Source organism: Erpetoichthys calabaricus, chromosome 11 (genome assembly GCF_900747795.2).
Source record: "Erpetoichthys calabaricus chromosome 11, fErpCal1.3, whole genome shotgun sequence".
Taxonomy (NCBI): domain Eukaryota; kingdom Metazoa; phylum Chordata; class Cladistia; order Polypteriformes; family Polypteridae; genus Erpetoichthys; species Erpetoichthys calabaricus.
Window position 1 is genome coordinate 90,972,566 of NC_041404.2, and position 26,179 is coordinate 90,998,744.

General features: G+C 37.5%; 1 protein-coding gene and 1 non-coding gene across 3 annotated transcripts in view; both read left to right on the forward strand.

Annotated features, from left to right (window-relative positions):
- pnkp (polynucleotide kinase 3'-phosphatase) overlaps nucleotides 1–26,080 on the forward strand; it is a 73,033-nt gene extending 46,953 nt beyond the window's left edge. For both annotated transcript variants that reach the window (XM_028813595.2, XM_051933703.1), the window contains 14 exons: nucleotides 6,008–6,304; nucleotides 14,058–14,137; nucleotides 14,325–14,382; nucleotides 14,502–14,609; nucleotides 20,729–20,800; nucleotides 21,026–21,074; nucleotides 22,217–22,287; nucleotides 22,387–22,479; nucleotides 22,591–22,687; nucleotides 22,832–22,893; nucleotides 24,829–24,938; nucleotides 25,216–25,303; nucleotides 25,436–25,503; nucleotides 25,587–26,080. In XM_028813595.2, coding sequence (XP_028669428.2) covers nucleotides 6,008–6,304; nucleotides 14,058–14,137; nucleotides 14,325–14,382; nucleotides 14,502–14,609; nucleotides 20,729–20,800; nucleotides 21,026–21,074; nucleotides 22,217–22,287; nucleotides 22,387–22,479; nucleotides 22,591–22,687; nucleotides 22,832–22,893; nucleotides 24,829–24,938; nucleotides 25,216–25,303; nucleotides 25,436–25,503; nucleotides 25,587–25,707 — 1,374 coding nt within the window. In that variant the 3' untranslated portion in view covers nucleotides 25,708–26,080. The remainder of the gene's footprint in view (nucleotides 1–6,007; nucleotides 6,305–14,057; nucleotides 14,138–14,324; nucleotides 14,383–14,501; nucleotides 14,610–20,728; nucleotides 20,801–21,025; nucleotides 21,075–22,216; nucleotides 22,288–22,386; nucleotides 22,480–22,590; nucleotides 22,688–22,831; nucleotides 22,894–24,828; nucleotides 24,939–25,215; nucleotides 25,304–25,435; nucleotides 25,504–25,586) is intronic.
- Nucleotides 23,025–23,215, forward strand: LOC114661435 (U2 spliceosomal RNA). Its single transcript, XR_003717823.1, has one exon. It is a non-coding gene; the product is annotated as a U2 spliceosomal RNA (small nuclear RNA).
- Nucleotides 26,081–26,179: the final 99 nt, after the last annotated feature.

Genomic DNA, 26,179 nt, shown 5'->3' on the forward strand with positions numbered 1-26,179 from the left:
AGTCAGACCCTTTCTGACACTATACACACCCACATTTACTTGTAATTGACCCTGATAAGTGTTGTCAGTTAACCTGACATTCTCATTATTGTGTACCTGAAGAAATACTATGCATATGTGGGGAGGAAGTGCAGACTACACACAGCTAGTCACCAAACCTGTAATCAGTCCTAGGTCCATAGCACAGTAAGGCAGTAGTTTTCACCACTGTGCCATTGTTCTCACCCTTATATATCAACCTGTTTCTCATTATTAAGTTTGTACTTTTTATTGTCACTGTTTCTTTCAACTGGTCTAAACATTGTGTTGTAGAAAATACTTCTTAAGTGTATTCATGTCTGATGTGATTCTAGCTACGTTCATTAAAATTGTTTAGTCATAAAAGTAATCTCTTATATAAATTTCTCTTTTCGTTCGTCCTGCTTCCACTTCAAAACCGGTCCCGCCCACACTCAGCCGACACGGCATTTCTCGATTCCTATTCCTCGTCTTCCATGTCATGCACTGTACTGGCCTGCTGAGCGTAATCCATCCAACAAGTAATCGAGGTGCTGCCACAATGGTAAAGTAGCTTTACCACGTTTGCGGGAGCCACCTGTGTCTTTACAACAGCTTCTTACACAGCAAACATCAGAAGCTAAAAATTATCGTGAACACATTTGAGAATACAACTCTTCTCTAGCGTTTGCTTCCATGGCTGCATAAATAACTCAACCTCCTGGCCACGGACCATACTGTTTTAAAATACTCAGGCAAATTTATCACCAAATCTCTCCACTATACGCTAACACTTCTACCTCTCCAGGATATGGACAGTTGTATGTTTTTGACACAGCGCAAGCTACTGATGTACGCTTACAAAATAAAGCAAACTCTGCATGCAGCGAAAATGTACTTCTCCAGCTAGATGCCATGCTCAGAACCATCAACCCCTCCGCTAAATCATACAAACATATGCATGAAATCGCTCAGTCCAATCCAACAGCATCTGTACGAATGGTTTTCAAGGAAAGCCCTAGGCAGGATTTACGACGATACAATCCCCCGACATTGCAGCGATTTTCATCAGAGAAGATGGCGAAACACCTGCCGAAAGGGACATTTGCATCTATCCCATAGGCAACTCTTGTAGACAGATTTCCACGCTCAATATGATTTGCGATCCTATGGTTTACCCACTTTTATTACCCAATTTTATTGCCTTATGGAGACATTGGCTGGCACAAAGATTTACAAAATGTTCCCAATAAAAGAAGCGCCAAGCGAATAAGGCTTACTCAATGCCAATTTTACGCATACAGATTAGCAGTGAGGAATACATTTAGTATTTTGTACTCCAGCGGCAAGCTATTCTAACAGTACGTCGTAGATGCGTATGTTAAAACAAAGGGCGCGCGTCTCAACTATCTCAGATTACATCAACAAGATCTGCGTGTGGAACTATCAGACGCACTGCAAGCAAACGCTGAAAATAACAACATACGTGTAGGCAAAATGATCATATTACCGTCTACATTTGAGGAAAACCAAGATACATGCAACAAAACTATCAGGATGCCATGGCCATAGTACGTAAATTCGGAAAGCCTGATTTATTTATCACTTTCACATGTAATCCTGCTTGGCTGGAAATTCTACATGCACACTGCATCTTTCAAGAAGTATTTATTTCTTCTTGATTTCTGAATTCCTTTCTCACCGTTTTCCGTTCCTATTCTTACACCGCTGTATGCTACGGCGGGCGTCGGCTAGTTTTATATAAATTACTACCTCTAGTAAGTTGATCTGAACTAATGGGAATTAGTTTGTCCAGCTCAAAGAGGGTCACTATATCCTTTTTGTAATTCTTTTTGGGTATACTATACATTGATTTGACAATGGTTTGATATTGGATAATGTGTCTAAACTGAAAATTTTGTTTTTAGATTTGAGGTTTATGTTAACTCTGTTTTTATAGAACAGAACATAAAGCTGTTTCCGTAACCACAACTAATCCTACCATTAAGGAACTATAGTCTCAAGGTTCAAAAGAGATGCACTACATATGTTCCATTTTGATTCTGTGTAGCGTTCAGTGTAATTGTAGTATATGTGGTAATTGAGGTATAGGAAGTTTTGGCTGAATTTTTTTTTTTTTTGTCTAATACATGCTAATGTACTCAAATTCTGTGCCTCCTCTCGCATCTTGAGAGTTAAGCTAAGATTGAAGAAGAAACCTTAATTGTAAAATGATGATTTAAATGGAAGCTTGGCTACAAAAAAATTGTCTAGGTTATTTACAGTTTTTATTCAGTTGATTTTTATCCTGTTACAACATTTTATATGTGAGCCTCCTATAAACTAGAAACACCATTTTCAGCATTTGCTTTCGGTTTTCATGCACACTGATATTTTTTTAACCTTGAATTGCTGAAAAATGAATATCAATAGTGCAAGCAAGCAGCACCAACAACAAGTTCAATTTAATGTAAGTTTAATATAAAGTCAAACTCATCTTTACAAATAGCTCCATCTGCTAGACATCCTTATTACAACATGCTTTGGGGGAGCCCTCTTATGTGAACAGCCAAGTCCTCAATGACAAGACTAAGGAATATAACAAAGCAACGATTTTAAAGGAATATTCTAATTTATTTTTTTTAATATGTTACTTACCCCATGTAGTTTGTAGTAATGGCTGAGAATAATTTTTAATCGTATTCATGCAGAAAGGATGGAAAACATTTATGATATAATGCTGTATAATGGCAAACGATGCAAAAAACATCCACAGGGGAAAAAAATCTTGCATTACTCATCTCACATAGTCCACTTGTCGGTTATCTAGTGTTATGCTCAAAACGTGCAAACCGCCTGGTTTTTTTGCTAAAATAGTGTTAAATATATACAAAGGCAAATCAAAAAATAACAGCAATGGATAGAACCCGATGCGATACATCACATTCTCAATGGCTTATGCCGTTAGTCTAGCTGAAGCCATGGTCAAGCTACTGTGGCATTGGACCATTATTGAAAAACGTGCCATGGTGTGATTTCTTTGGATAGAGGCAGTGAAACCTGTTGAAATTCACAGAAGGGTGGTGGTTCAGTGCAGAAGTGAAAACAGCATGACTAAGCAAAAAGTTTATGAATGGTTAGAAAGCTTCAAAGTGGGAAAAACAAGTGTAATCAACAAACCTTGATCTTGCTGGCTGTCAACATCATGCACACAAGTCCACATTCACATGATGAATGCTTTCATCAGAGAAGACTGACGAATTACATTGCCCACTGTTGCTGCACATTTGGATATCAGCTATGGATCAGCACATGCCATATTGCATAATGATTTAGTATACCAAAAAGTTTGTGCAAGATGGGGCACCCAGACAGCTTACTGATTTGCACAAGCTAACATCCTTCAGTGTATTTCAGCAGATTTCACTATGGTGTGTTGTTCAACAACCGTTTAGTCCCACTGCCTAGCATCCATGTTCATTTGGCCTTGACTTCAACTAGATTAATGGCAGAGCTCTGGTCTGTGTGTGCTTGAGTTACGTGTAAGCTGTCAAGAATGTGTTGTCTATGCGTCAGCTTCTATCTGTGGCTCGCACATCATTACTCTGTCACTGCAACAGTGCAGTCAGTAAACAAGCATCATCTTTACAAAATGATACTGAAATTGCTGAAATACCTACCTTCTTTTACATATAAAGATATACATTTTTTTCCTAGTCTAAATACAGTACTGACTGAATGTGAAGCATGAGGGGGGCTATCTGAGCTTGACAAATATTCTATGGCTGTAATTTCCAAGCTACTTAGCTATATCTTCCAAAGTAACGTGGCAGGTTTCAGTTTAGTCATCTTTTCATTGAATTTTGGTGAAAGCTGCCAATCGTGGCGAACAAGCGAGACATCCGTGACTGATGGTCAGCTATGGCCATTGATATCCACCGCAAAAGCCAATGACGAATGATGAGGTTTGATATTTGCTCTCGGTTCAAGAAGGAAAAGTTGACAGATGGCTGAAATGACCAATGAAATCCACAGATTCTGACACCAGCAGCGAGGGATACTTGTACATGCATACAGATAAATGCCCCTCTCTTAAAATTATGACTGCATTCTTTTAAATAATATTGTACATTATTTAGAAAGACTTGTGTGGTCAAAATCAAAATTCAAATTACAAAAGCTAGTTTCATTTTCATTTTTATTTTGTTGTTTTAGTTTAGTTCTAGTTTTCAGACATTTTTTCCTTTTTATTTAAGTTTAAGTTAACAATATTATTTTTTGTTAATGACATGATTTGTTATAGTTTTTGTTAATGGAAATAACACTGCTTCTTATAAAAAAAATATGAATTGTCATTATCTCATCGTTATCTTGGTAATTGTACTTTGTACAAATGGTACAGAATATCTTACCTGTACAGAACAGGCATACTCAAAACAATTTTTCACAGAAATCATAAAATATAAGAATACATTTTCCTATACTTAACTCATAGAGAAAAATAAAAAATGGTGTTGATGAAATATTACAGTGAAAGATTGTAATACTGTAATCTATTGATTTCCCCCAACCTTTGCTGAGTGGCTGTATTGAAATTTATTTATTTATTTATTTTTTTAGTCACCAGCTCTGTAGGTCATTCTCTGAATTGGGATGGGGTTCTGATGCTCTGGCTCTAACTGGAGAAAGTTGTGAGACCGTGGCCTTGTAACATTTGTCTTATGCATTGCAAATTTTTTATCTTATTTGGTTATGTTTAAGAGCATTGTTTGTCTAAAGAAAAAAGCCAAATGATTATTCAGCAGAAGTAAAAGAATGAGAAAGAACCAATAAGAATTGCTTACAGGAGAAATAGGCATTCTAGGAAGGAAAGTTTTTTTAAGCTGGTCTGAGAGGAGAGACAATGGGAACCAACAACAGGATAGGAGAAGAAGTTACTGATTTAGAAGGTAAAATCTGCCTATAATGGACTGCCAAGAATGAGGATCTGCAGATTTTGTTTTTTTAATTTCTGGGGTCTAAGATCTTAGTTGAGATTGTGTGTGAAACATCTACTTTTAGTGCTTGTAGGGTATTCTTTTTTGTTATCTAGGTGACTGACATTCTACTTGCCACAGTACCTCTACAATTTCCCATCATCTGGAAGTTGATTTGCATTCTGGATATTCATATCATTGATGATATATCGCTATTCAACACAATTTTGCCCAGTTTATGTTTTGTTGTTATTTAAATGTATTGCAAATAAGGGAGTGTTGTAACATGGAAGGTACATTTTATTTTAAACATTATTAATCTTTTTTACTGATAATACTGTATTACTTTATTTAATATTATTGATCTTGTTTTGTTTTTGTAATTTACTATTTAAGGTTATAGTGTTCATCCTCCAATTTCTTTATTTAATTTTGTTACTGATCTAAAGTGATCTGTAATTTTACCATTACCATCAATACAGTCTAACTTTTGCCCCATACATGCTGCTTTCAGTGTTTTATATGCATTCAGGTTGGATTGACATATATGGAGAATCATATGGAAAAAAACTTACAATATTTCAAAATGTAATTGGTTTTATGTAGGTTTTTCTTTTTTAGTTTTACCTGTTTAATCTGATTTTACTGGTTGGGGAAATGGTGTCAGCATGCAGGGCTGAACAGACCAGGCTTTTCTATCCTCTGTATTTTGTATATATTCATATTTAACAGAAAGGGTAAACGTATAAACAGAAAATAGTCTTCCAAGATAATTTCTGAGACAATGAAGCTCCAGAAAACCGCACAGAAACCCACAATCACTGGAAGAAGTGGAAGTGTGGCAGACCATGGTCATCTAATCAGCCAGCAGTTCCTGGGAGAGGAGAGTCTAAAGTACTGGAATATCCAGACAAATATCTATGATGTTATTTAACGTGACAGTACAACATTGGATATGATGAAATGATTTTAGTGGGAGTAAAAGCAATGTTTCCTTAAATGTTTTTTTTTCTTTTTCTGTACTTCCTTTACAGGTAGGGAAGAAAAATCTCCCTAATACAAGTCCTGACATGAGGCCTAAAACCAAGAAACAGAGGGTGGAAAATGTAGAAGAGGAGAAAGAGGAGGAGGATCTGGATGAAGAAGCAACTTTGCATAAACTTACTCAGCTTCAGAATAGTGCAAATTCAGCTGCTGCCATTCAAAGCCAGTCAAGGATACATTTAACCCAAAATAAAACGTTAGACTCCACTTCATGCCCCAAAGACTGCTGGCAAGAGGAAGGAAAATTAATGATTTTCACAAAGGCTGGAGTTCAGGCCAGTTCAAAGGTACGTGTAGATTTTATCTGAGGAAGTTAATCTGTTTTTTTTTTCCTAATGTAAATTCTTTTTCACAAACTATTTAAATCCGGTTACCCCATATAGTAAATTAAGTTGACCACACATTCACGCTTGTAAACCTCCTACTCCACATTTTTCCATTTTCTTTTGGTGGATCAAGATCTGGTAAGGTCATTTGTGAAGTCTTCTTTGCTTTAATACGCTCCTGGGTTGATTTGGCTGTATGTTTTGGGTCATTGTCCATCTGTATCATGAAACGCCACCCAATCAATTTGACTGATTTTAGCTGGATTTGAGCAGACAGTATGTCTCTGAACACCTCAGAATTCATTCGGCTGCTTCTGTCCTGTGTCACATCATCAATAAACACTAGTGTCCCAGTGCCACTGGCAACCATGCACGCCCAAGCCATCACACTGCCTCCACCGTGTTTTACAGATGATGTGGTATGCTTTGGATAATGAGCTGTTCCACTCCTTCACCATACTTTTTTCTTGCCTTCATTCTGGTAGTGGTTGATCTTAGTTTCATCTGTCCAAATAATGTTTTTCCAGAACTGTGCTGGCTTTTTTAGATGTTCTTTAGCAAAGTCCAATCTAGCCTTTCTATTTTTGAGGCTTATGAGTGGCTTGCACCTTGCAGTGCACCCTCTATATTTACTTTCATGCAGTCTTACTTGGATATCGATACGCCTACCCCCTGGAGAGTGTTGTTCACTTGGTTGGCTGTTGTGAAGGGGTTTCTCTTCACCATGGAAACGATTCTGCGATCATCCACCACTGTTGTCTTCTGTGGACGTCCAGGTCTTTTTGCGTTGCTGAGTTCACCAGTGCTTGCTTTCTTTCTCAGGATGTACCAAACTGTAGATTTTGCCACTCGTAATATTGTAGCAATTTCTCGGATGGGTTTTATCTGTTTTTGCAGTTTAAGGATGGCTTCTTTCACCTACATGGAGAGCTCTTTTGACCGCATGTTGTCTGTTCACAGCAAAATCTTCCACATGCAAGCACCACACCTCAAATCAACTCCATGCCTTTTATATACTTTATTGATAATGACATAACGACAGACTTGCCCACACCTGCCCATGAAATAGCCTTTGAGCCAATTGTCCAATTACTTTTGAGCCCCTGAAATGAAGGGATTGTGTTAAAAAATGCTTTAGTTGCCTCACATTTTTATGCAATCGTTTTGTTCACCACACTGAATTAAAGCTGAAAGAATGCACTTCAACTGCATCTGAGTTGTTTCATTTAAAATTCATTGTGGTAATGTACAGAACCAAAATTAGAAAAAGGTTGTCTCTGTCCAAATATTTATGGACCTAACTGTATGTGAAACCAGTTAGGGATGATTTGTGATTTGAGATACGGCACATTACCTGCTGGATGCACATATTTGAACAGGATAGACATTGGCCCTTGAAAGATGAACATGGTAAACAGCAACAGTTATGTATGTTCGAGCATTCATACTATTTGTTCAGTTGGTATTAAGAAACTCAAAGTATGCCAAGAAGACATTCCTCATTACACTACCACCATCAACCTGTGACTTTAACACTTAAGCAGAATCCATCCATCCATCCATTTTCCAACCCACTGAATCCGAACACAGGGTCACGGGGGTCTGCTGGAGCCAACCCCAGCCAACACAGGGCACAAGGCAGGAAACAATCCTGGGCAGGGTGCCAACCCACCGCAGGACACACACAAACACACCCACACACCAAGCACACACCAGGGCCAATTTAGAATCGCCAATCCACCTAACCTGCATGTCTTTGGATTGTGGGAGGAAACCAGAGCGCCCGGAGGAAACCCACGCAGACACGGGGAGAACATGCAAACTCCACGCAGGGAGGACCCGGGAAGCGAACCCGGGTCTCCAAACTGTGAGGCAACAGCGCTACCACTGCACCACCGCGCTGCCCTTAAGCAGAATGGATTCACATAATCATACTCATTTAGGCCACATTATTATTCTACCCTCTGCATGTTATGGCAGAAATCAAAATTTATCAGACAAGACACCATTCTTTTAGTCTTCATTCATCCAGATGTTTGTGATCACAAGTCCATTGTGGCCTTCTCTTCCCTTTCTTGGCTGATATAACCAGGCATGGTATTCAGATGCTGTAGCTACTTCAGGGCCTCACACTCTGTGGGTTTAGATATGCCCTCCTGCATCTCTTTTGTAAAGAGCGGTTATTTGAGTATATATGGCCTTTGTCAGCTTGAATGAGTCATGTTATTTTCCTTATTCTTCTGTCATTTATCATCATCACATGTACCAGAGTACAGTGAAATTCTTCAGCCAACATGGAGCTTGTCATCCCTCTCCAACATGATGATAAATAAGAGTGTATTGAAGTACATAACTCAATTTACTTTATGAAAAAAGCACAATTCTGCTTACTTGTTGTACTTCTCACCCTAGGTTCCATACCACTTGTTCAGTAATGCTCTCAGTGTCTGAAATCTTGTGGGGGGAAAAAAACCCTTAGAAAGCTCCGTTGTGAGTATTTCTGCTACTCATTATTTGTTTTTTTTTTGTTAATTATATCAGCTCATGTAATGTGTGAAAATTCCAAGAAGGTATCTGTTTATGAGATACAGTATATGAACATCAATATCTGACATAAACAATCTTACTATATCCAAGTTATATTGCCCATTCTAATGTTTGGTTCACAACAGTGCTTCCCATTGTCCAATTAGATATTATCTTTTAAAGGAATACTACACCCATAAATAATATTTTTGTGTTACTCACTCCATGCAGTTTGTAGTGATGGCCAATAATTTTATTTCATAGTTTCATGCAGAATAGAGATAAAAACATTAATAATATGATAGAACCTGGTGGTGACCAATTCTGTACAATACCAATCAATGTGAAAAATATCCATGAGAAATAAACATTAAAAATCTCATGTTACTCATGTTGCATAGTTCACATGTCTGTTACCCAGTTGTATGCTCAAAATGTGAAAAAGTCATGCATTTTTTGCAAAATATTAAAAGGTTACTTCCAGGAGAATCCATGCACATAATAAACAGGAAACGTATATACTTAGTACAGTGCTGTTGAACTGAAGATGGGATTCATAGCCAGTGAATGAAGGGAAGTGTCAGATCTTTTGGGTGCGGTATTAAACATATTGCTCTAATATATTTGGAAGTACTTTTAAAGTAAATATCCAAATGGATTAAACACTGTGGAATGGAAGGTAAGCATGTGCTATTTTTCTCAATTTAATTCTTGTAAATGTGAAAACTGTTTAGGGCTTTATTTAGGGGCAAACAAAACATTCTCATCTTCCAAACAAACAGTGTGGAAAAGCATTCAGAAGGGCGAATAAAATAAAAGGATAAATCTTAAAAACTGGTGAGCATAAATGTAAGAGAAAAAATAATTAATACACCAGTGTAGTGGTTTCCTAACTGGGGTGGGGAAAGGTGGTCACAACAAAGTGTTTTGCCAATAGTCATAAGCACACTTTTAAATCCTCATAAGTAACTGTAAAATAATACCTTCTTTAATTGTGTCCATTTTTGAACACCAGTGAACATCATTGCTAGTTGGTCAATGCACAACGTAATTTAACTTTTTGATCCCATAGTTCAGGGCTGTCAAAGTCAGGACTCACACATGTGGCCCCTGGACCTTTTTAATGTGACCAGGTTTATCAATATTCAAAACTAGCCGACGCCCGAAGTAGCATACAGCGGTGTAAGAATAGGAACAGAAAACGGTGAGAAAGGAATTCAGAAATTAAGTAGAAATAAGTACTTCTTGAAAGACGCAGTGTGCATGTAGAATTTCCGGCCAAGTAGGATTACATGTAAAAGTGATAAATAAATCAGGCTTTCCAAATTTACGTACTATGACCATGGCATCCTGATAGTTTTGTTGCATGTATCTTGGACTTCCTGGAAATGTGGATGGTAATATGATCGTTTTGCCTACACGTACGTTGTTATTTTCAGTGTTTGCTTGCAGTGCATCTGTATTCAAATATTGTATTGTTCCACGCGCAGATCTTGTTGATGTAATCGGAGATAGTTGAGACGCGCGCCCTCTGTTTTAACATGCGCATCTACAACGTACTGTTGGAATAGTTTGCCGCTGGAGTGCAAAATGCTAAATGTATTCCTCATTGCTAATCTGTATGCATAAAATTGGCATTGAGTAAGCCTTATTCACTGGGCGGTTATTTTATCGGGAACATGTTGTAAATCTTTGTGCCAGCCAATGTCTCCGAAAGGTAATAAAAGACACAGGTGGCTCCCGCAAAGGTGGTAAAGCTACTTTACCGTTGTGGCAGCACCTCGAGTACTTGTTGGATGTATTACGCTCAGCAGGCCAGTATAGTGCATGACATAGAAGACGACGAATAGGAATCAAGAAATGCAGTGTCGTCTGCGTGTGGGCGGGACTGGTTTTGAAGTGGAAGCAGGACGAACCAGAAGAGAAATATATGTAAGAGATATGTTACATAAGAGCCGCATCCATTAGTTTTCTGAAAGACCTCCTTTAATGTGAAGTTTATATATCGATTTCATCCATATATAATTTAAATGTTTACCTGGTATTAAAGTACAGTATGTCTACAGTATCTGCTCATGTTCAAGTACTGCACACCACAGCAGCTAACCTGAAGGTGACAGGCCACAGAGCCATAAAGAACTTTATTTTTTTAGCATGATGCCAAAATGTGATAGTCTAATGAAGGAAATGGTAGTTTGACACACACTGTTGCTGTCACTCCGCTCATTTCTTAAAGATGAACAGGTGTGAGGACTGGCTATCCTTTTGGTGCTTATCTGGCTGCTGCCATGGCCCTTCACGATTCCTTTTGTTATTTCCGATGACTTGATTATTGTTTGTTCATTGAACATGCGTTTGCATTTCCACTTGTGTTAAATATAATTGCTATCCATTTTTGCCCCAAATGTTGCATAAAAGATCCATCACCACTGAGTTTTTAATGGTGCCATCCAATTGTGATTCCTGTTAATGCAAGTGTAAATGGACTTTTCTTTAGGTACAAATTCTCACTTGTGTCAGGTCTACTGTTTTCACTTGACTTTATGTGCTGACTAGGGCGCCTACATGAGTTTTTTTACAGGTGGTTTATCAAATCCCAGGATATAATTGACTTTGGCTTCACAAGTACTTTTATGTTGGATTTCCTTGCTGCTTTAATTTCTTCAGCTGCTGGTTTGTAGTTTTACTTTTTGTACTGTTTCCATTTTAGCAAGTTTGTTTCTTTATCTTTTTTGCCATCCTAATGTTGACATTGATGCAGATTTTGGATACATTCATAGAATTTTCAGTGTGTTCCTTTATTTTGCAAAAAAAAGTACATATCCACAGTGAGAGACTTTACAAGTATCGTGTATGTGCCTGTTATGAATCCTGAAAATGCTTAGCTACACCAGATAAGGAGCAAAAGTACTCCAAGGCTGGATTTCTGCCTAGTTGTTAAACTGGTCACCATATACTTTACAATCTTGCCGTTTCTTAAATTGAATATTTAATATTATGTATATTATTCCTAGTTTATATTACTGTTGTTATTATATATTATTATGAATGGGAATAATTTGGGAAATTTGAGAAAAAGTAATAGAAAAATAAAGTGTGTGTAGCTGTGTTAACTGGCTTTACCTGGGAGGTTCATAAGGTTCAACAGTACTATCTACTTAACTCAGTTCTTTTCTGTATACAGTATTTGTAATTTTTTTTACAATGGGATAATAATATTGGAAGGCAGTGTGGTGTAGTGGTTAAGACTTTGGACCTAGGACTTCAAAGCCTGATTTCAAACCACAGTCTGTGACTATGAATAAGTCACTTAATCTACCTGTGCTCCATTTGTAAAAACAAAAGAAATGTAACAAATTCTACGTCAAATGTTGTAAGTCACCTTGGATACAAGTGTCAGCAAAGTAAAAAATAATATCATTACGTCACCGGAGCTGCTTACTGTTTAACAGGCTATACACAATTGTCCATGAGTAAAACATTCATAGATCAGTTCTTGCTTTTCCTAGTGACTTGGCTTTTGGTGATGGTCATTGCAAAGCACAGTTTTACAGGAAAGTGTATTCTTTGGGGTAATCAGTAGGAATAATGAGAAATTTGAGTATATTCAGTATTATCATCATCCTTTTTAGAGGTTTAGGATTTTCATCTATTGTTCACTCAAGTATTTTTTGTGTTTTTTGTCATTTGTATGTGGTACCCATTTAAAGTTCGCAGATGCAAATGTATATGTAAAACATTTTGGGGGTGTGGAATCTCTGTTCAAAGTAAGCAGAAGCAAAATGTAAACAATTTTAGAGGTCATAGATGGGGGCCTCACTTTCAGAGTACATAGATGTGAATGTATATTGTGGGAGATCCGTTAAGTTTAAACTGACAGTATTAGTCCAGGGGTGTTTGTAGGATTTTCAGGCATCAGGGTCTTATCCCACTCTGTGATTATCACGCACAGTCTTACATGTGCACAAGATCAAAGAACGGGGTGGGATGGGGTCCCTTGGCCTTTTGTGCATGTCCATATAATGGTGTAGCATTGATCAGGAGGCTGTATTGTATATGATTGAGAAAAAGATCAGGGGCTGGGTGCAGTAGGTCAAAGCTTAAGTCTCTGAAACCCCTACTCCCCTCCCTACACCACTGCATTGGACCAGGCTTGTATTGGACCAGAGGACACCACTTCCGCCTCTACTTTTCTCTCCCTCTGTTTATTCTTCTAGTGAAGCAACACTTACTCTCATAGGCACAGCACACTTAGTAACCATTGATCTTTGAATGTTCCTTGAGTTTCTTCTTTATTCGTTCATCCTTTGTTAGCATAAACAATGCTCTCAGTACAATGCAGAAAATGTATGTTAGTATATCAATAAATATTATTGATGAATAAAAAAACACCTTACCCAAATATCAGATTGTGATCAGACGTATGCATGCAATACTCCGATCTACACCCTGTCAAGTAAGCAACCCAGCTGCCATGGCGCAACGTCTAAGGCTTTCTCTTGGATGTTTAATGTCCGAGGTTCGATCCCCGAAAGGGAAGCAAAAGTGCATACAGCTGATGAACCCCAATTGGGGCATCGTGTACTCTTTGTATTATTTGTCAGGTACTATATATAATATCTATGATCTGCTTCTCACAACTGAGAGGGAGTGGTGAATGTCTGCTGACTAGCCAGCCCAACCACAAGTGTTACCTGGTAGGTAACCACCCAAATATCAGATTGTGATCACACCTATACGTGTGTGTATGTGTGTTTATGTATGTATGTGTATATATACAGTATATGTATATACTGTGTGTGTGTGTGTGTATATATATATATATATAATATAATATGTGAGTGTGTGTGTGTATACACAGTGTCCTCCACTATTATTGGAACCTCTTGTAAAAATTAGTAAGAAAGGTTAGAAAAAAAAATCATTGTTTGCTGAAGAACCGTCATCTTACACTGGAAAAATGAGAAACATCTGACTTTTAATTGAAACAAGTTCATTCAAAGAAAAACAAAGCCCTCATCAATAAATAAATATTTTTAACAATAAAACTGAATTTAAATACCATGCCATGGATGCAGTTAATTATTGAAATAACTGAAGAAGCAGCATACAGGGTATAGCTAAGCATTATCACATACAACTGTAAATTCATATTTTTTTATATACTGTATATATTTTTATTTTACAGATTGCTGGCTTTGACATTGATGGCACCATCATTACCACCAAGTCAGGAAAGGTGTTCCCAGTAAACACGGACGACTGGAAGTGAGTAAAGAGAAAACTGCTTTAAAATTACTTTTTTTTTTTACATTTTTTTTACTGGGAGCTGGCCACTACCGTTTGCATATTAAACTATGTTATTTTTTGTGGCGCCCTTGTATGATTTTATCCCTATCATGGTTTGGGCGAAGGTATTTTATTTAGTAATATCGTCTACCCCTTTTTGTCATAGGATCCTGTATTCAGAGATTCCTGGAAAGCTGAAGGAGCTTTTACAGAATGGCTTCAAGGTCAGTTTAAGAGTGTTACCATGAAACACTTTCTTAAAAGTATACAGAAGAGGACTTAAATTGTTTTGACAAAAAATGATGTACAAATAAAGGTAACATTTCAAGCTGTTTATTCCTAGGTGGTCTTCTTTACCAATCAGATGGGAATTGCTCGTGGTAAACTGAAACCTGAAGACTTCAAAAAGAAAGTGGAAGCTATTATTCAAAGACTTGATGTTCCAATTCAGGTTAGCTTATGCTATGTCTGGTTTCCATTATCTGTCTCTCACAAAATCTTTCAAGTTCTGAGTATGCTTGCATCCTGTATTTTCCACTTGATTCTCTACTTTTGATTCCTTTTATTTTTATACATTCATTCAATATGCCCCACTCTCCTTTTTGCATTTTTCACAAAATGAAGTAATACTGAAACAACAAATCATATTATTTACAAAAAGTTGATTTTTTTTATGTTAACATTATTTGCTTAGCAGACACTTTTATCCTAAGTGACTTACAAAGGAGGTTACAAAAATTGAATTAACATCAGTCTGAGAAACGCGTGTTACAGGATAATCATATAAAATTGATTGTCACAACTGAAAGCTCAGAAACAAAATGTAAGCTAGTTACAAGTTCTAGATTACAAAAGCTAACAGCTATTATCAGTTAGAATGAAATTAAACCAAACGAGAGTCTTAAAATGCCTCTTAAACACCGTGCAGTGCAGGCATCTGCAGTTCGAAATGAGGTAGGAAGCTCTTTCCACCAGCTAGGATCTACACAGGAAAAGAGTAGACTGAGATTTCATACCATGCAGAGTTGGCATCAACATGAAACCGTTAAACATGAGACCTGAGTAGCCAAGAAGTGTGTAGGACCTCAGACTTGTCTCCATATACTGTATATTGGTGGAGACCTGTAGGCAAGCATCTAGGATTTGAACTTAATACGAGCTGCTACAGCAAACCGTTGTATCGATCTGAATAGAGGAGTGACATGTGCCCGCCTTGGCTGGTTGAACACCAGATGTGCCACTGAATTTTAAATCTTCTGCAGTGGCTTGTTGACACATGCTGACACTCTTGCCAGCAGAGACTTAAGGTAGTCCAGCTTTGACAAGATCAGAGCCTGTTTTGCTGCCTGCACTGCAAGATACGGTCCTATCTTGTGGATATTATACAGAGTAAAACTTAGTAAAACTGAGAGACTGTAGCAACACTGAAGGATAACTGGCCGCAAGTCACCACCCCAAGGTTGTGTATTGACTTGGCAGGTGTTAGTGATAATTAAGCAAGCTGAATAGAGATGGTGTGCTGAATAGACTTACTTAAAAGTCCGTCTTTGACCGGTTGAGCTGGAGGTGGTGTTTCATCATACTGGTTTCTGTATCATTGAGATGAAAAGAGATTCTTGCTGTTACCTTATAGTCCTCTGGAGGGAACAACAGGTTCGGATGAGTATTGTATCATCAGTGTGGCACTGATAAGAGAAACCCTGGGACTGGATGATAGGGCCTAATGAAGAGGTGTATAGGGTAAAGATGAAAGGGCTCAGCACCAATCATTGAGACACCTGTGTGTTTACCTGGTGCACCCTTAACATCGCTCCACGGCAGGGACACATGGTAGGATCTGCCCAAAAGGAAGGATGTAAACAACCTGAGGGCAATCCCACTAATGCCAAGGTTAGAGAGGGTGGCAAGAAGTATCTGGTGGTTGACCATGTCAGAGGCAGAAGAAAGATCTAAGAGGATAAGCACAGATGATGTGTTGGTAGCTCTTGCCTTGCTGTGACGTATTGACAAAAGTGAGTAGAGCCATCTCCATGGAGAGGCTCTTCTTCAGTCCTGACTGATTATGATTAGGTTTATAAAGTACATGTGAAACAAACTGTCATGAATAATGGTTTCAGCAGTTTGCTTTAGTTTAAAATAAAAACAGAATCTTATGACTGTTTGCTGCCTCTCCCAAGTTGTTATTGTGATCACGTGGACTGGTCCAGTAAAACAAGAAATATATAAGGAAAAGAAGAGCAGACTCTTTGTTCTTAGGGGACTATGTTCATTCACTGTGAATAGTGACATCCTTTACATATTCTACTGTAGAACTCTTGGATAGCTTGTGTGATTTTCTGCTCTGTAGTGTGCTATGCTGGTAACATCACTTCAAGTCAAGAGGACTACCAAATCAACAAGCTAATTAAGAGGGCAGGCTAAGTTTTGTGAATGAAGACAAAACTAAAGGGCATTATGGATATGCTATACATCCTTTCTATCACACACTACAATCAAGAACTTCTAGCCAATGCATTATTCAGCAGAAGTGTGTCAAGAAACATATCTGGGGCTCTTTCATACTTTTGGCAATCCATCTTTATAATGCCTTGCTGACTGATCTGTTGTCTTTAGATAGGTCTGTTCTTCACTTCTTTTTTGTAATTATTGCGTATGTTTGAAGGGAGTTGTTGTTATATTTCTGTGTTTCTTGAGTTTCTTTAAAAGCAATGTTCCATCATTCTGTCAGTCTATGCATCTATCTTCATATCTGAAAATATACTGAATTGTTATGTTTGTTGCTGCAGTATACGTTAAAGATGTAAAAATATGTCTAACATATTGACATACCGTTTAGATATATGCAGTGGATTCCGAAAGTATTCAGACCCCATCACTTCTGCACAATTTATTGTGTTGTAGATTTACTTTTAAATTGATAAATTTTCCATTTTGCCCACCAATCTTCATGTAGTAGCCCATAATACAGGTGAAAACATGTTTTCATAATGGTTTGCAAATGTTTTAAAAAGAAAAACCCATATCTCTCTTTCATACAAGTCTTCAGCCTCTTAATTCAGCACCTTGTACAAGTCTCTGTCTGCAATTGCAGCTCTGAGTCTTCTTGGGTACGTTTCTACAAGCTGTGCACACCTGGATTTGGACAGTTTATCCTATTCTTCCTGGCAGATTCTCTCAAGCTCCGTTAAACTGGATGAGAAGTATCTGTAAACTGCCATCTTCAGGTCTTCCACAGATGTTCTATGGGGTTCAAGCCTGGACTTTGGCTGGGTAACTCAATGACAGTCAAATTAGTCCTGAAGTCACTCCAGCTTTGTCTTTGCCACATGCATTGGGCCATTGTCATGCTGAAAGATGAACCACCAGCCCAGCCTATGCACTTTGGAGCAAGTTTTCTTTAAGGACCTTTGGCTGCACTCATCCTTCTCTGAATTCTGACCAGCCTTCCTCTCCCTGTCGCTGAGAACCACCCCCATGCTTCATTTTAAGGATGGTATTAGGGAGGTGATGAGTAGTGTCTGCTCTTTGCCAGATATAGCACTAGGAATTCTGCCCAAAGAGATCAATTTTTGTCTCATCATACCAGAGATTTGTTTTCCTCATTGTCTCAAATGTCTTTTAAATGCTGTTTGGCAAACTCCAAGCAGGAGTTTGCTGTTCTTTCATAAATCCTTGATTGGTCGACTGCTGCTGAAATGATCATCCTTCCGAAGCACTGTTAAAGTGACCCTTGGGTTCTTGGTCACCTCCCTGGTAAAAGCAATTCTTGCCTGGTTAGTCAGTTTGGCTGGGCAGCCAATTCTAGGAGGAGTTCTAGTGGTTCCAAATTTTTTTCATTTTACAAATAATGAAGCCACTGTGCTCCTGGGAACACTCAAAGCCTCTGTCTTGATGTATTCCTCACCAAACTTTTTATCATGGAGGTCTACAAGACAGTTCCCTGAACTTCACGGCTTGGCTTTTGCCCTGTCATGTAGTCTGAATTGTGTGACCTTTGTATACACATGTGTGTGCCTTGCTAAACTATGCCCAGTCAGCTTCATTTACCACAGATGGACACCAATCTAGTTCTAGATGCATCTAAAGGAAAATTAATGCAAACAGAATGCACATGGCCACAATTTGGAACACCACAGTAGATGTTCGAAATACTTGCATAAATAAGAGTTTTCAGTTGTTGATTTTAAATAACTTTGCAATCCATTATGAAAACATGCTTTAACTTTGTCATTTTGGGTTATTGAGTGTAGATTAATGAGCAAAAATGGCAAACTTACTCATTTATATTTAAATCTACAACACAATAAAGTATGTGAAATTTGAAGTGGCCTGAATATTTTGTGAATCCACTCTATATAGTAATAGAGTTGATACAGTGTTCTTTACTACATATTCACAGGGACATTTACATTTTAACTGAAAATTTAATTTTGAATTGCGTAAAGATTAGTGACTAAATATTCACACTTGGACAAGGACCTAGACGAGTATGCGACCATTGCTGCCATTGTAAATTAGGCACCTAATAAAAGAGAGTTTGGTTAAATGAAAAGACTAACTGATAAATAAATTGCTTATATAGCTAGTTTGTGGCAGTATTGGTTTCAAACAGAGCTGTTTCAGATACTGCATGTTTGATGTAATATAACCTACAATGGCACAAGTAACAGTCAACTCACTTCATTTTTACCATGGTTGATGCAGCTTACTACAAGCAAAAAGTCTAACAATAGCATTTAACAAAGTGTAGCTCGGCAACAGCAAGATAAATGTACGTTATTGTTTAGGAATTCTTGCATTCTGTAGTAAGAAATTAAATCTGAAGAAATGTGCATATTTTGCAACACAAAAAACTAAAGCTGTGCTACAGCCATTTTGAACCTATCTGTGGTGGCACTAGTCTTAAGAATTCTTTCTCAGAATGTTTGTTTTCTGTGATGGCCACCTATTACAGTAGACTTCATTTGCTCAGTTTTACACTTTATAGCTGAGTTGGACCTACATCACCCTAGGGAAATATTATACTACTTACAATATGCAGGAAATTGAACTTTCCAAGAGTGAGGAAGTTTAAAATTGTTTGTCTTCATACACTTTTACCTTAGTTAATTTTCTCAGCTATTTAGCAATACGTATACTTAAACAAGACACTGTGTGCAGCACTGCGATGGTAGATTCTTTATGCCCCTCCAGTCACAATCAAGCAATATACAGGTATTACCGTTTATTTTATTTGGCATTTTGTACAGCACACACTATCATAATGTTCTTTACAAAGCACTAACAATACATTTCAAAGCAGAAATATAATGAAATGCAATATAATATGGTATGAATTAATAAACCCAGGTGGATTTTTGTAGCCATTCCCTTTTGCCCCCATATATAGGAAAGTACAAAAGGAATGCTTTTAGCGTATGTGGGATTAAAAGACTTTAATATAATATAAAAAGTACATTTATAAAATATAAAAAGTACATTTATAAATCATATTCAAAATGTGTTAGAAATATGATAAAAATCATATTTTTTTATATGTATCATTTGCTTACACCTTAAAAGCCCCAAAGCAGCTTGATTACAGTAAATTGAGAGCCTTTTGCAATGATATGTAAATGATAACTAACATTAGATTTTGTTTTGAGTAGTAGCCATTTTCTTATTTCAATGAGCCATTTGATCAAGTATGTTAGAAAGATGTGCTTCTCATATCATGCGTATGTCACAAACTTAATATTCTCTGGGGCTTATAAACGTCAGATCAAACCTGCAGATGCTTTAAGCGGCAATACTTCAGTAATTCAACAATATGATTTGATAAGGTGTGGTGGCTAAGTACTGCACTTGCATAACACCTGCATTACAAGTCTTCTTTACTAATGAATTAATTCTTGATCATGTTAACTTTTGTTAGCATAATCATAGATAAACGTTAAAAAAACTAAGTGCTGATTCCTTTTTTTCTTAGTCAGATTTCCCCTCCTTTTCGGTGTGCTTCGTACATTGAATGGATTTGTATATGAAATACCAATAGAGTAAATGATTTTATCAGTAGCCTGGGATACTTTTTTTTTTTTTTAATTATTTTATAATATTTGAATAAATGTTTGAGTACATGTATGAGTTACTACAAAGTGTATGGTAAATGTAAGTTACATGAGGCTTTTCCTATTTTACTTATTTCTACGCAGTTTTACTCGTACTGTTTAGAACAGTATTTCCCAACCAGCTGTCCATGGACTGGCACCAGTCAGACTATTAATGTGAAAAGCAGTGAGTTCCCAGGTCATGTTTTTTAGCCAATATGAATACGTTTCAGATGACAAAGAGAGTGCCGGCACTTGTGTTTCCACTTCAGGCACTGTTTGGAGAAACCACGATACAGGGTAAATACATTTATTATTATATTTCCCATATCCACAAAGAGTTTCTCAGTCTTTTTCCATTCCACAAGTCCAAAAGATTGAAAATTTCTGGTTTTGAACATTTGAACAGTTTTAACAATGCTCACCAATCCTATCCACATCATTTCTTTAAAGCGATTTCTGTGATATCTTCTTTTTACTACAGGTATTGGTAGCTACAGGCTCTGGAATATTTAGAAAGCCAGTCTTGGGTATGTGGGACTACCAGTGTAAGAAGGTATGTCATACAGAAGAATAAAATGCATTTTATTTTATGTTTTCTCCCATTAAAACATAGACTTAATTTTAAACAAGACTCTTAAATATTTTAAGAAATATGTTGCAAAAAAGTTTGATTCATTAATTTATTTATGGACATGGGGCCAATCTCAGCTCTGACAGATCTAAAACAATGCCTGTCATCTTCTAAAATAATTACCATGTTTACTTGCTTTTCCTACAGGCCAGTTGTGGTTTGCCTATTGATATTGACCAAAGTCTTTATGTTGGAGGTAAATGAATTATTTTCTTACATTGTAGTCATCTTTGGAAATCTGACTTTCTTCACATCATGGGTGACCACATTATGCTCTCCATTCCTTTGTTTGGTAATATTCAATGAACATGATTCTTGTATTTTGTGCTGCAAAGCAAGCTGCTTTCTTTGTAGACGTTTAAAATTTTTCCCATATGAATAAATTGTCTGGCTTGAGTGTGGTCACTACAGTGATATTTGGTAGGCTGAACCAGAGCTGGAGACACCTACTGTAGGCTGTGATTGTGATACTGCTCCAAACGGTTGGTACAGTAGTCTATATTCCTGGGTAAAGAAGCTTGCTACGATAGATGGACAAATAATGGCTTCTACCACATTGTCATAGCACTATTGGTATCTTCCTTTTTGAAGGGCTTTCTGCAATAACATGAGTTTGTCAGTGGCCTAGTGGGCATGCCTGTGTCTGGTATAGGGAGTAAAGTGTATGATGATGAATTGACCTTGCCTGGGCATTAAACACTGGATGACCATCATACACTGTTGTGACTATTCTAGTGATTATCAGTTGTATACTTAATTTATGTGACCACCAGTTGTACAGTTTGACATTGCCAACAACTCAGTCAGACTGGTCCGTAAACACTTCATAAACCAATCCATATATAAATATAACGTGTGGTACTGTATATAGTAGTCCATGTCACAGTACAGTGATGTGGGGTGGTCTGCAACTCTTTTCACCTGGAAGTACAATATAGCGTGTATCCAGACACTATGCATGCTTCCACTTCTGCTAAACTTTGAGCTGTCAACAGACAATTTTCAGTGTTATTTAGAAAACCTCTGGGTATCGTATTTAATTTTTGCAGGGAACTCTACTTGATTCAGACTGATCTTGCACTGATGCATCGCCCAACTTTTACATCTCTTTGAAGCCGAGTACTTTTCCATTTTACTCAGCAATAAGTATTTGTATCGTTACTAAGGCCTAAAAGTATCCCCATTAGGATATGTAGTTGTGTGTCTCTGCTGCTTGAGTAAATATTCCTCACCAGGGTGACCTTCAGGAAAACAGCTGAAACTCTGTTTGATGATTTGATCATCTCACAATCAAGAGGAATCTCTGCTTTATCTATAAAACTTAAAATATATTTTTAGATGCAGCTGGACGTCCCGCAAACTGGGCTCCTGGTCGAAAGAAGAAGGACTTCTCTTGTGGTGATCGACTGGTAATCTGCAACTATCTGTCCTTATCAATTAATGCATGTCTTTATTTGTGTATTTATTTCTTACATGAATTGTTGATTAATCAGTTTTTACTTTTAAAGTTTGCACTAAATGCAGGCTTACAGTTCTTTACTCCAGAGGAATATTTTCTGGGATGGAAGAAAGCGCCTTTCACCATGCCCGAGTTTGATCCTGTAAGTTTGCTAGGTGCCGTATTTATTGGTACAACTTGTTTGCTCAGTCTTTCTCTGCTGTTGCAGAGGTATAATGACCCCTCTTCCATATTGTGTCCTTTACTACCAAAGAGGAAATTGGATCCAAAGGCTAGTCTATTTAGTCCTCCAACGGCCTCACTAACCTCAAATGAACAGGAGATCATTGTTGCTGTAGGATACCCAGCCTGTGAGTTTGAAAAAAGTTCTCGTAATCATTATTGTTTGTCAGTGTCATTTCTTTTCTCCAGTTACCTCGATTGTGTTCTTGGTTTTTGTTCTGTCTTTTGTTCTTCACTTCACTACCTCACTTCGACACATTTTCTATTTTCAGCTGGCAAGTCAACATTTTTTCAGAAACACCTGGTTCGTGCTGGTTATACCTATATAAGTAGAGTAAGTATTTCTTTCTGTTCTAATAGTGTGGAGAAGATGAATGGGTTAATTGTTGTTGATTGATTGATTGTTTATCTGCTTTACTTTTGGCAATCCGAATAAGTAATGAGACATTTTGTTAAGACTCCCACTTCGCTTCTCGGCCTTTTGGCTAAGATCAAGTGTAGTATCTGTTCTTATCAGTTTAATATCTGATACGTCCCCTATCTGGGGACCATATATTAAATTGATTTTTGGAACAGGGAGATGGAATAGGGGCTTGCTCTGTCCACTCCACGCATCGACCTGGTATTGCAGTACTTCCAGGAGCGATGCACTTTCTCCTTGTGAATTTCCCCTTGGGATTAATAAAGTATCTATCTAATCTAATCTAATCTATTTTCCTTACCCTTTTTTACAGGCTTTTTCATTTAGTGTTTCTCTTTTGGAATTTTAGCCTGATGTTTTAGACAACGGGATCTGTCTTTAATATGCAACAGTTTATGTTGTGTTGTGACCTGAGGCTCTTTTGTTTCCAAATTAGTCAAAAGCTGTAAAATTACCAGACATTTTGTATGAGTTTGTTATACAGCAACAATGAAATATGGGACAGCAGATGGCTGTTTACTAGATAAATTAAAGTTCTAACTTATCTTGGCACAGATAAAGCTGTTTAATCATACCAAGCCTTTAAGGATGATGTCTGGTGGTGTATTGCTTTTACCTCTGGTTCACGAGAAGAACTTTGATAGCAGTGGACTGCACATATTGCCTTTTCCATTTGGTACCTTTTTTTATGCATGGTGTGCCACAATTTCCACAGCTTGCTTTAGATGCTGAACTGTTTGCTGTGTTCTGTGTGACTTTGTAAGGAAATCCATGACACTTTCTGACTCTGAGATTCCTTTCTTAAAGTAAGAGTTGTTCTCCCAGATTGAGCTCAGGCTAAGGAACATACCAGAGGTTTTCATTAGCTGATCTTGGAGTTTGTGATCCCCTACAGGGTATCCAGCTCCAATGGGTTTAAGGAGAGAAGAGAAAAAAAAACTACTGAATCCAAAAATTGTTGGTAAGCACTCCGGTCCTAAAGAGAGTGCTTTCAACCCTTGAAAAGGTGACCCCCAAAGAGAGTTAGTGGGGTTCCTGGCTGAAACGAGAATGTGAAGAGATGCATGCACATAATTTTCGGCATGGCTGTCCGTCGATCCGATGATGACACTGTCCATTCATTTGTCTTTCTCTGTCACTTAACCTCCTGTGTGTGCGCTGGTGGGAGAGCAGGCCAGTTCGAGAAAGGCAGACCCGGGGGCACAATGGGCAAGGGAATTTCCCCCCAGCTGTAGTGGGTTGGTGATGTCTTGCCATTCTCTTCTCTTCTTGTTGATGCTTCCATTGTTCAAAGGGATGGATTCCTTCATTTATTGTCGGTCTCCAAAGCAGAAGAGATGCATGCATATAGTTTTAACGAGAGGATATAGCCTCTGCTGATCGAGTCAGAGTCCATTTCAAGGTACAATGCCTGCCTATAGGAGCATGACAGTGCCCATCAGAGTATGCAAGATTTCATCTTGCAGCTACAAGAGTAAAAAGAATGTCCTTCCAGGTGCTTTTTAGTCTGCAATCATATTTAGATCATCTTTAATGAATACCTCTGGTCATCTCATGAAATTCAGAAAGCAAACTAAACGGATGTTGACTAATGTTAGAGCTACTAAACAGTTTGTTTAGTCAATTTTGTTTTCTTGTAAAATGCAGGTTGGGGAGGGGCAGGTGAGATTCAGAAACTCGGTCAAGGCTGTTCTTTAAGCAGAGAAGGTGTTTTGTGCCACTAAAATCCTAATTAAATGGGTTGCTACCCACTTTGTCTTATACAAGTGCTGATTGCTATTATTTAAGGAATTATGCGGCACCCTGACCACAAAATACTTTTTTTGCCTTTCCATGCCTTCTTCATAGGATGTTCTGGGTTCCTGGCAGAAGTGTGTAGCTGCGTGTGAGAAAGCCATCCATGAGGGAAAGAGAGTTATAATTGATAATACCAATCCTGACATTGAATCCCGCAGCAGGCAAGATCTTTTAAAAATTATGGTGTCTGTAAACATCCTGTCCTTCTCTGTCACGCTTATCCTGTAATTTCTGTGTACTGTGCAAATCCATGAATATCCTTTGAACTGTTTCATTTGTTATACTGTATATATTTTTGTTTGTCATTTATCTAGTGAAAATCTCATCTTTCCTAAAAAGTTTTATGCACTTTTTCATTTGAGTCGTTTGTTAATGAATTACATATTCCATAGTTCTCCTTCCTTGGAAAGGGTAAATGTATTTTTCCTTTATACTTAGGTACTTGAAAATTTCAAGAGAAGCTACAGTACCTTGTAGATGTTTTCTATTTACTGCCACCCTTGAGCAGGCCAAGCACAACAACCGGGTCAGTTGAGCAACATAGACATGCACTGTTGCACATGCAATACTATACTATATCCTATATGTACGATACAATATTCTGGGCTTTATAACATCATTACCGCTTCTTTGACTTGTTACTTTTTCTTTTTAACAGTTTAGGGAAATGTGTTCTTCTGGCAAAGGCCATGTTCCTGTTAATGATATGGTCTTCAATAGTTACAAGTAAGTTTCTGTTGTGTGGTCACAGTAAGATTTGCTGAAGGAACTTTAAAAGCTAAGCTTACATTTGTTTTTGCCCTTTCTAGGAGTAAATTTGTTGCTCCATCGCTGGGCGAGGGTTTCACTGAGATTGTGGGTATTAACTTTGTGCCTCAATTTGAAGACAAACAATCAGAAGCTCTCTACAAGCAGTTTTCAGAGGGATAACACACATTTACAGCTGTGGGGAATAATAAAGACAACCATCCCTGACTGAATGCTCGAAGACCTCTCACTAAGTATGCCTTGGGGTTATAAGTAATAATAGAATAACAAACTTGATTTGCCTGGTAAATGGATCTTAGTATATTTCAACTAATTATCTAGCTAATTTTCAATTAAAATAAATGAAAAATATTTTTAAATGCTATGATGAGTGTTTTTATCTATATTTACTTGTTGGAAAACTGTGTGAGTTACAGAATGGATGGATTTAAGAATGTTAACTTAACCCTGAAGTGTATTAATGAAGAGTTCAGAAATTAATATGTTTTAACTTATTTTTGGCAATTTTAGAGATCAATAAAACACAGTTACCTTGTTTTTGCATGGTGATGTTCATATTACTAAATAGCACTTATTAGATTAGATAAACTTTATTAGTCTCATGGGTAAACTGAGGTGCATATAGCAGGGGAAA